The sequence below is a fragment of the Pempheris klunzingeri genome, chromosome 11, assembly GCF_042242105.1.
Source record: "Pempheris klunzingeri isolate RE-2024b chromosome 11, fPemKlu1.hap1, whole genome shotgun sequence".
Lineage (NCBI taxonomy): Eukaryota > Metazoa > Chordata > Actinopteri > Acropomatiformes > Pempheridae > Pempheris > Pempheris klunzingeri.
This window is the reverse complement of record NC_092022.1, coordinates 20,506,785-20,518,059: the sequence shown is the minus strand read 5'-3', so window position 1 is coordinate 20,518,059 and position 11,275 is coordinate 20,506,785. Positions and strand designations below refer to the sequence as shown.

General features: G+C 45.0%; 1 protein-coding gene across 1 annotated transcript; it reads right to left on the bottom strand.

Annotated features, from left to right (window-relative positions):
* Positions 1–2,835: 2,835 nt before the first annotated feature.
* Positions 2,836–11,182, bottom strand: csrnp2 (cysteine-serine-rich nuclear protein 2). Its single transcript, XM_070839701.1, has 5 exons — positions 10,637–11,182; positions 8,879–9,051; positions 8,478–8,740; positions 7,546–7,842; positions 2,836–6,064 (listed from the first exon to the last, which is right to left on the bottom strand). Exons 2-5 carry the CDS (start codon positions 9,036–9,038, stop codon positions 5,105–5,107), a joined length of 1,680 nt encoding a protein of 559 aa, XP_070695802.1. The 5' UTR covers positions 9,039–9,051; positions 10,637–11,182; the 3' UTR covers positions 2,836–5,104.
* Between the last annotated feature and the right edge of the window lie 93 nt (positions 11,183–11,275).

Here is an 11,275-nt window from a genome sequence, read left to right as displayed (position 1 = left end):
ATAGTTGCATATATACAAGTACAATCACCAATCATACAATCACCAATGTATTAGGTACACATAGCCTACCCTTGCTTATGTAAATGGTCTGTACAAAATAATAGAAACACCTTTCGGTGTAACAAAATACATTTCAACAGGCTCCAAAATGACCTTACAGTTGAATTAACGCCTCCCTTAACCAGTTTCAACAAAAAAGGAAACACCCAAAACCTCATCAAGTGAGGGTTTATTGCAGAGCTGATGTATTAGACTGCACTCGTTTTAGCTAGGTGTTCCTAATAAACTGGCAACTAAGTGTATTAGACAAGAGAGAATTGAATTATTCCTCGTATAAACACCAAATGATTAGACAAGCTCAGGACATATTTGCCATTTCACTGGGCCCAAAGAGAAAGTTAGAGCAGCTACAGTTTAGTGTTGACCTTCACTGCCCTCATTGTTTCCTTCTTCCTGCTTTCAGAAGGATATTTGGATCCTCTCTCCTGGGCAAACAGAATGAACGTTGTGCTGGAGGGTCTGGATTTCCCTCCTCAGTTCAGGCAGCATGTGAAGAGCAGAGCAGGCTAGTGAAAATATCATGAGCCAGTTTTATGAATAGTGCCATTTAAAAGGGATTGGTTTCGGTGCAGGCCTAATGATGCCATAGCACTGGCGTCACAGAGAGCGAGGGAAAGAGGGAGCATTCTTTCCAGGCGCTGGAGCAGCACTTTTAGACTGGTAGACTGGAGTGAGATGGTGTGGCAACTTTCCACTTCACATACGTCACTCCTAATGCCCAGTTGCTCTCCATCGCTCTGTCCAGTCACAACAGTAAAATTAAAGCCCAGATAAAGCTGGTGATTTTGCACATCTGTCAGCACGCTCTGAGATGACTGTGGGAAGCCATTCTCTCCTCTGATTATGATGTTTTTTTAATGTCCTCCAAGATCTTTCCACAGACTCGTGATGGGCTCCATCATCAGCCCTGAAACTATCAGGCCTGGCCGAGTCCTTCCGGCCATTGGAGAGGTAAAACAATAGGGAGCCAGAGGCCGGAAAGGTTAAACAGTTGATGCATAGTTCTCATAGCTGTGGACCGCTGCCACAATTGTTCCAGAGGTTCCAGAGGTAATTTGTCTCTGCATATTTGTAGTTTGTTTGTGAGTGCGTGGGCCTGCTCTCATACTGTCGGCTTACTGAATAATAGCGCACATACAAACACAAACCCACGGTGACTGGCACAGAAACAAGGGGGGATTTCAATCAGGTAACTTCAAGTGAAGGGACACACCTACATGGGTACACCAATTGGGAGACACGTTAAAAACAGAACGGTAGCAGAAATTATATCCTCAGTTTTAGTGTGTGTGTGTGTAAGTGAGACAAATTCCATAAACACTGGATCCTACACTTCCCATAATGCAACTCAATAGCACCTTTCATCAGACCGTCCTCACATGGTAGATACCCACTTCATTAAAAAACCCCAGTTTTTACTTGACAACCCTCCCCCAGAACCACAAAACAACAGTTTTCACAGCAACACAATGTAAGAACTTATTCTGTATTCTGTATAAATGTCTGATTTTCGCGCTAACATTTCCAATAAAATTTGCTGCTTTCACAAGCTGAGTAGTACTTGTCGGGGCGAGTGAGCTGAATTTCATGAATCAAATTGTGCCTATATGATCGCCCTCTTTAAGATAGCAGGAGTCTCAAAGGAATTTTCACAATCAGTGGTGTGACTGTTATTTGTACCAGGGTTATCAGCATTTGGTTTGCTAAGATAGCTGAAGGGAAGTGAAAGAGCAGTGAGCCTGCATCCTGCAACCAAGAGCAGAGACCTCAGAGCTATGTGGGTTACACTGGCCCCTAATAAGAAGCCACTTTTGGCTCGGCCCAACGGGGAATAGAGGGGGGAGACATTGTGTCACTTTACCCAGCTAGCAACTTCCTGCTATTGAAGAGAGAAGAGAACAAATATTCTGGCTTCCACAATCAGTTGTTGTAACCACTGTCGAGCGAGAGGCCCCCTATGAGCTGCAAGACAGCAGAGCCGATTATTAAAAGGATGTTATTTGCTTGCCACTGATTATTCTGAGGAATCAACGCCGGGTCAGTATGAGTGGAAAACTGGGTTGTCCTCATTTTGCTGTTGTGATCATTTAATGGGCAAAAGAAATCGCTCTAAACTGGCTGTGTTTATGTCTATTATTCTGTGGCGTGGCTCAGATGTAGATACAGCAGCAGCAGTGAATGACCCTTACATGTGACACAGACATCCTCATGTAGAAAGCAGGCTGTGTTCAGGAGCACTGCACTCAGTGTGTGCCGCCATCCAGTGGTCAGAGAGTGTACTGCACCCAGCAGACAGTCATCGTCATGACCTCCAGTGTCTGAATGAGGACAAAGGCTTCACATTTCCTCCTTCACACTGAGTGACTGCACATACTTGGGTCATTCTCAGGTCAGTCACACCAGTTTGCTGCAATGACAAGACAAATAGATAAACAATATGTATTTCAACATTATTATTTTAAATTAGAAACAATTACATATCTGAAACATAATTGCATTGGTACAAATTTCTCCTCAATTCACACATGAAATAGATTCTAAACTTTCCCTTTGAGAAAAACAGTAATAAGTGTAACAGTAATTAATATGTGAAACATATGATGTATGTATCACATCCTGAACACTAGCAACCTCTGTGTCAGTAATCTAGTAAAATCAAGGTCATGGTAGAAGGTCGTCAATGGCAACATAACCATTTTAACCTACTGCCGTCTTGTGAAAAAAGATGTATTACCTCCTAAAATCAACACAAGATACAAAAGGTTATCCTTTTTAAAATGAGTGTTTTATTGTTTTTATTTTTGTATAAAAACCTTTTGTCCACTTTAGGCAACAGTTAGCATGAGAGTAGCTCTCACAGCTTTTAGATGAAGTCTAAATGTATCAGTCTTTTCAACACTCACACGCTCCTTTCACACAGAGAAACGCACAATCACATAGTGTAGTGAGAGTGAGTTGATTTGATGCAGTGGTCCCAAACCTAAGTCTATTAATGGAAAGCCAGAGACAAAAGCTCTACAATGGGCAGCTTGTAATCATCACCACTTCAAAGATGGTGCTATGTCAAGGCAAGTCACGCGAACACAGAGGGCCACGATAAATGTACAGCCTCGGAACAACTACAGGAGACTGCTTTGTTCAAATCTGATGGATGAAAGCATCATCTAATTAGGTTTGAAACCACTGCTTTGGTGCAACTCTTAAGCAGATTCATATTAAGACAACAAAAGAAGGCAAAGAAATACATCAGACATCTCATACACAGCAGCGCATCCTGTGTTAGGCGAGTCGCCACCAAAAGCAGCGGCTGTAATTTTAGGCAACAAAACAAAGGACTGACTTTGTGTAATAAGAGTCGGCACACTTACTATTAATCAGACACGGCTTAAAAAAAAGACATTTAAAGACCAGAAATGTTATACGATTGCATTTACATACTGAATGACACCAAACACCTCGTTCCAGATTTGCCACATTAGTGATTTGCAGTGCAGTAGCTATTGCGTTCCTACAAGAGGCTCCCCGACACACTTCGTACATCAGTCATTAAGAGACATCTCTGTGAAAACATATTTCTCATGATGGTGGGGTGAAAAAAAAAATCAGTGAACTGTAAATCTGTAACATCAGCACCTTTCAGGGATAAAATATGTATCCTCACTAATATACCCCCCCCCCCCTTTCATAATACTGTACATATACATGTACGTGCACACACAGCTTCCTCCTCTCACATGGACGCACAAATGTAAAGTAGGCATACACACACAGACACACACCCATCCCGTACAGATTGAACATAGAATATACAAATTCGGGTCGCTGTCAATCTGTTTCATAAATTAGTAATATCACATTATTTTGTATAACTACTCAACAGCACAGGCTGCCATTTTCTCTGATGCTTTAAATGCTATTTTCTTCATATGAAATTTGACTCAAAATCATCTCTTCCTTGCAGTGTAACTCGTTGAAAGAGGAGACGAACGGGAAGATCTACTGTGGCATTTCCTCGTAACATGACATGGCTGACTACATGGCATTACAGCGTAGCAGTATGAGAGAGATGACGCTTCCTTTCACTCAAAAAAGAAAGAAAAAAAAAAAAAACACAAAGACTGTGAGGACTTCAAACCAACAGTATCTAATCCACAAATGACACGTTACTCAAAGAAATAATAGGTAATATCATAGGCATTGTAACTACAGGTAAACTAGGTTTTTGTTGACAAATCGACTGCGTTCGCAGCCCAAGGTGAGCAGGAGCAACAACTAAGGCCAGTGCTAGTCTGCTGCTCAGTGTTGGTTTACCTTCATAACAGCAGAGCCACAACACTCGCTGCCCTCGGTTCACAATGTGCATACAGCTCAAAAAAAAAAAAGCAGCAACCTCGGCTCTGTCTTGCACATTGCAAATGCATATACAGTACACAAAAAACAAGTATTTCCAGGATTATTAGGTCTATTTTCAGCGGAGGATACTATCAGTGGCCTTCATTTGGCTTGACTACAGCACAAGTCTGCTGTAATGGAAAGTGAGCCAGTGAGTATCTAAATACACCAGCTTTCTGCGCACTGCAAAACAATTTGTGTTTAGTGTTTATAGCTTAATACATCACCAAACAAAAGGCTTATGTCAGCATTCACACACTGTGTTTTCTGTTTGCTGCGCTGGAAATGAACAAAGCACTACTTGCTGTACTTCCTCATCGACAAATGACTCCTACACACAAGTGTTTTGATGGTTTTTCCATTAAGGCCGCATTCATCACCCCAACAGAATTACGTACAATTTTGCCTTGTAACTGCATCCATATTACTTCTGGGGGAGTGATCTGTATGTGCTTTCAGCGCCCCCCTACCTTCCTCCCTCGTGTATTGTAATATTCAAGCTCGTTCTCCACATATTTCAACAACAGTCACTACAAGAGATTGCAACCTGTGATCATTCTTGATGATAGCAGTAATAAATGTGAAATGTGTAATTTTTTTTTTTTCATCTCAGATGAAGCTATTGTGCAAAATATCTGCAGGGAAGCTAGAACTAAACTTCAGGAGGCAGTGGGTCGACTCCTTGCTCCAAGCAGGACACCCGTTGGCACTGCTCTTCAGGGAGGCTCTGCCGGGGACTCGAGGGCCTCTCCTCCTCTACTTCCAAACATCCCTCCGAGCACAGCATCACACCTGTCAAAGACTTGCCCAAACTCTGCCTGCTGGTGATCTCTTCAGGCTTATCATCTTTCAACTCTTCTCCTTGTTTCCTCTCCGCACACTCGCCTCCTCCTGAATCTTGTTCTCTCACCGAGCCCTCCACATGTTCAGCCTCCTCCGCTCTGGGCAGGCTCTCAAACGCTCCAGGCTCTATGGGGCTCAGCTGATAGTAGAGCAGAGAAGTGGAGTCCTTGAGGAGGTCTGAGGGGCTCTCCTCCTGGTTGTCAGTGATGCACAACACCGTGGCCCCCGTGGGGAACGGCCCCTGCAGGAGGACCTGCTCCACCCCGGGCACCTCTGCCTGCTCAGGCAGCTCCCCTCCCATGGCGCCGGGCATGAGGCAAAGAGGCTGCTCGGTGAGACCTCCTGAGCCCAGCTCCTGCTGCACTGCCTCCCCCTCTGCCTCCTCCCTCTCCCTCCTCTCCTGCTCCTCCGCGCTCTGCAGGTGCAACACAGCTGTCTCGTTCTCTCGCTCCAGAATGTCCTGCTCAGCCAGGAGATCCTGAACCTCCACAACAGTCTGCACCTCGCTCTCCTCCAGCTCAGAGTCCAGGCCAGCCACTGAGGACAGGTCAGGAGAAGTGGGGCAAGTGGAGGAGGGGGAGGACAATGGGTCAGATTCAGCATACTGGTCCCCAGGTCCTTGTATCAGCATCCTCCTCTTCTCCAGGTCCAGCTTCATGATGGTGTGCAGGTAGTGAGTTCTGACGCGTAGAGGGTTGAACTCGATGCGGCCCGCTACATTGCCGCAGCCATCTCTAGAGCAGCCACATGGGAAAGACATTCGATCCACCTGGGGATGAGAGCAGGGGTGATTTCAGTTTCAGTTTCAGCAAGAGAGGGTCGAGTTAACACTTGGAATGTACTGACCCATTTACATAAGTGCAATATAAGTTATATCAGAGTTTAGTGTTCTGTGCAAAGATGATACATCACATAGCAAGTTAAGTAGATCAAGGAAAAAAAAACATATAATAACTCAGGTTGGGGTAGAGTAGAAGTCCCTCCCAATGAGTGGGGGCAGGGAGGGGGGAGGCACAATCTACAAAACTAAAAATACAAGGCCTGCAGCGAACTTTTTCTATCAATAAATAAATCATGTGGTCTATAAAACATCAAAAAGTAGCTTTAAAAATGTCTGTCACAATTTCCTGGATGGCGACATCATCACATCTTGTTCAAAGCTTTCAAAATATTACATTTTTCATTCACGTCTATTCATGTTTGGCATTTTTGTTTGAAAAATGAGTATTAATCCACGCTCATAATAGTGGTCGATTCATTTTCTGATCAAAATCAATTATCACTTAATCAGTTAATCAATGCAGCTCTGAACAATGTTAAATGTCATATCCTCTTTCTTTTTAAGCACACTCAATATTTATGCTCTAATACTTTGTTTATTATAAGTTCAAATAAACAAAAAGGTAAAAGCACCGCAATAATCTGAATTACCAAGAAGAAAAAGAGCTGATGATCACCGATTTATTTCAACAAATCGAAACAGTAACACCTGTCATGGCTACTGTACACATGCACCTTTAGGTTGCTCTCTTCCAAGCAGTGATTTTCTTTGGTGTCCACACTGAAAAATACAGTGGAGACACCGGGACACTGAGTTTCAACAAATGGAAGACAGAGAGAAGAACCATTTTCTAGTGCCAGCAAGCACTGTGCTGGCTGCAGGAACACAATCTATCTATGCAATCACTTTTTAAGGTGACAGAGTTGTTTTTTGTGTTTTCAGACAATAAGGATGGTCTCACCGGAGTAACTGGACATTTCATGGACACACAGTGCTGACGCAGACACTGAGATGAACTGGAGGTGACAGTAAAATCAAATCTCTCCACAGTCCTCCAAATGTTTGCTTAAAATGACACAAACATGTCTTTTTCTTTGAATTGTCATAGCAGGAAAAGCAGAGGTGTATTTATAAAACTAATGACGTTAACAATGGCTCTGTTCTATTAAAGTGTCCCAGTAAACCATGACAGTGTGACAGTAAGTCAGCATGCGCAATGCCAGCAGCCTGACACTGAAGCTGCTAAATGGAATGCGACCATCATTCATTTCATTACTTACACCTGCGCTTTTGCAGCTGTTACACGTCAAAATTCAGATGAAAAATAAATCTCACATCACATTAAAAATGTTTCCAGCATGGAACACAGGGGCATGATTTTCTGAGCAGTGTCTCATTCAAGCCTCAGCACACAGCACAGTGGCCCTCTTCTTTGTGCACACGCAGGCAGGCAAGCCGACAACCCTCACCTGGCACTTAATGCCGGCCTGGCTGCAGCCGCAGTGGCGAGGGTCGCAGTACAAGCGGCAGTCGCAGCCGCATTCCTCCCGCGAGAGGCGGATGGCTCTGAGCTCAGCTTTCTCCCGCGCATCTATGCGGGCGATGCCAGAGGCTCGCAGGAGGGCTCGGCGGCGCTTTGTGGGCAGCGGCTGAAGAAAGAAACAGTCGTCCACCTCCACCCCGTCCACGTCGAGGTCCTCGTCTGAGACGTCCTCCAGAGTCAGCAGGTCTGCCTGAGCGCACTCCACCGTGCCGTTCCTCGTCAGCTGTGGATGACAGTTGGTGCAGAACTGAGAGCTGTGGACAATAAGACACTGATTCCCTATTTAAAGCTCAAGTGCCTGATAATTATCCTCCAGACTGACACTTCAAAAACAGCTCCAACAATCAAAATCCTTTTTACGTAAAATTAAAGTATCATCACCGACAAGTATCAGTTTCCTCAGAAAATCGGCTCCTCTGATGGACATATTGTTACACATCTATAGATGTCCATTCATAAGCAGCATTTAACCCTTATAGCAGAGCGGGGTAGAGCTTGTGATACATTATTTATACATTTTGGTAGCTTGGTTGAGTGCCTCCCATCATGGGAGCTGTGCCCTCTTACAAAATAAATCTGGGGGGTTGTGAGATGGTTAGTGGGGTAGTGAGAAATGTTCTGCTTCAGAAACCTGTATTGGTTTTTTCCTCATGAATATTGGAGAGTTTTACCTCTTTACAAGCATTTAAATAGAAGTAATGTCCCCTAATTGCTTAAGCTATGAAACAGGACACAGGGCTCATTTAAAAAACACTCTCTTGATTGCATAACATCTTCCAAGACATCGTATGCAAAAATGCTGCATACAAAACAAGGCATACTGAATACTAACAACATACTTTCACATGTGAGCCCCACCTTCATTTTGCGGGCGTTGAGCTTCTCCTGGCGCAGGTGCTGGCGTAAAGTGTGCTGGTGGCTCGTTTCCTGTTCGCGGGCGAACTCTCCCAGCGTGTAGTGTCTGATGGAGGAGTGGTGACGGGCCATGCCCAGGGAGCTGCCCCCTTGGCTGGGCACGCTGGTGAACCCCTGCCGCCGCGGGAAGTAATACACTGTCACCACGTCAAAACGTACACGTTTCCCCCCCGGTGACGGCTTGTGCTGTCTGAGGATGGAGGTGGCTGGAGTGGGGGAAGAAAAGGGGGGAGAGAGTTGGGATGCGGTGTTATACAAGAGGAGCTGCTTACTTGTGCTGATAAAGTGATTGAGTGGGTTTTAGAGTGCATTGCCTTTAACGTGTGTCTCCTGTTGTTCCTTACGGGTAAATGCAGTGCTGGAAGGGGGGTTGAGGCTGTCACAGCTGTCAGCGCTGTCACTGCTGGAGATGTCATCGTCAGAGTCCTTCGGCGTAGAGAATGGAGAGCTGTTGTCCACCTCTTCATATCTTCGTTTGAGGCTGAGGGACGAACCTGCCTCCATGGAAACTCAGTGTCTGGGGGGCAGAGAGCAGTGTGAGCAGCACATCACAGACAACACGCTCTGCAACAGTAGATGAGAACGTAGATTTGCAAAACCCACCCATTAATGAGGGGCAGAGCGAATAATGTGTCACCCTTGTTTGCTAATTAAAGGCAACACCTTAAAGACAAAACGTTCTCCAACTGAACTGGATCATTTGTATCAAACTGCTCCAGTTTAATGTCAGTTCTCAGCGTCGACACAGAAACAAAAACGGTGACATCAGCTGTTTGGTCTCGTCTCCTTTCATCTGTATTCCTACTCCATCATCCCTCCCCCACCCCCACCCCAACCCTGCCCTCCCTCTCACATGAAATCCTACTTTGAAATCATCAAGTCTAGAAACATCACCATGGCAACTAGGCAAGCACGGTTTGAGCGAACGGCCTTGAAGCAAATGATCTGCTCGGCTTCTCACTCTGTCGTAATTCTGCCATTAACAACGCAGAGGGGATTGATATGAGTGAATGCGAAAGCTAAAGATGTTCGATCTCATCAGGAGGAGAGGTCAGACAAGGTGAATGGAAGCAGATGAATACGTGTCTCGTCTCATGTTACGTTATGTCCATTTATCATATTACTATCCCCTAAGAAAAGGGTACTTCCCCTTGTAATAATACATCAGCTACTATGTAACTCCACATCTGTATGAGGCAAACTTTTAAGTGGGCCTGGGTTGACATGTCACATGATGCTGAAAGCAACGTGCTGCATCTTCATTCCTAAGTGGGACAAGCTCCAAATGAGCCATTATCCACTCAAGTTCTCAAAGGGAAAATCCGGCCTTAAATAGGACTTGTGTGTAACATTCCCATAATATCATACAGTGTCGTTTGTCCTTAAGCTACATAGAGGGATGATGTCAGCTCTGCTGTGGGTAAAGAGACCATCAAACATACATTCTGAGCGTGCAGTGTGAGACTGATCGCTTCATGTCTTGTCGCATAGGGTGATGCTGTGGTTGTCTGACAGTGCAAAATAATTGAAACAGCACCCAAATACAATGTGGACTTTCCCTATGTGGCGTGATGGCCTTAACCTAATTTACCACACGTGAGGAGGCTGTGACAGGGATGAGATGTTCAGTAAAGATGCCGGTGTGGTTACAGCATCAGTGTGTGAGCCATTTTCCACCTGGGACTCCAGTATAAATAGGGCAAATGGAGCAGAGGCTGAATTTTGATAGTCACCTCATTTCCCTTCTGAAAACCAGAGCCAGTCACCCTGCTGTTCCTTTAAGGACTTAGTTGGACAGTGGCAGACTACAGTGTGCTTACAGACTATTGTGACTTCATGGTATATTTGCCTCCAGGGACATGCAGTCGTTGGTGATGTGTTTGTTTTAACTGTGTACAGGCAGCAAGTGAGCTGACTGTGTTGGGGGAGGTTGGATATTATCAGTCTGACAGGCAAAGACTCGGCCGCCCTCTTTCTCTCTCTCTTTCTCTCCAGTATACCAGCTCTCCCCATTTTTCTCACACACACACACACACACACACACACACACACATACACACAATGGCAAACCGCCCGGTTAATGAAACACTAAACCCTCTTACCTGGGGCAGAAACAGGGACCCTTATTCCAACCAGCTCGTAGGTCGTTTCCCTTTCCAATGTGAGCAGCACATCAATATTTCAACGCCCTATGAGATGCCTTTTGTGTGTGTGTGTGCCAAAAGCGATTTCCCTGCACCGAGTATCCAGACTGCTGCCGTGGAGCAATGGAAACCCAAAGTGATCTGGCTGGAAGCTTGCGTGACTGTCAATCTGCAACACTTAAAGCCGACAGTATGAGGCTACTTGGGCTCCATGCTCATTGTTCTGCACACTGAGAGCTCACGAAGAAAGCAGGAGCTGTCTGTAAAACCTGCGGCTTTTATTCAATCGTTGCATGCCTATCTATTTAAAGGACAGACGGCAGGCAGGGGGACGTCATATGGTTAGCTGGGATTTATCTCCCAACATTTTCGCTGCAGCATGAATAATGTAAACAGACCGATGTCTTATCTTCCCGATGAAAGCCTTGAATTGCTTGCGATGAAGAAATCCGCTGACATCTGTGCTGGTTTATCCCTTTTCTCACCGGGGCGGGTTCACTCGGCTGCTCTTACTTTGTCGTCTTCTCGCATTAACGCGGCTTGGCTCTTTTTTTTTTAAACCCCCCCCGATTGGTGCCAAAATGTTGCAAATGTTCA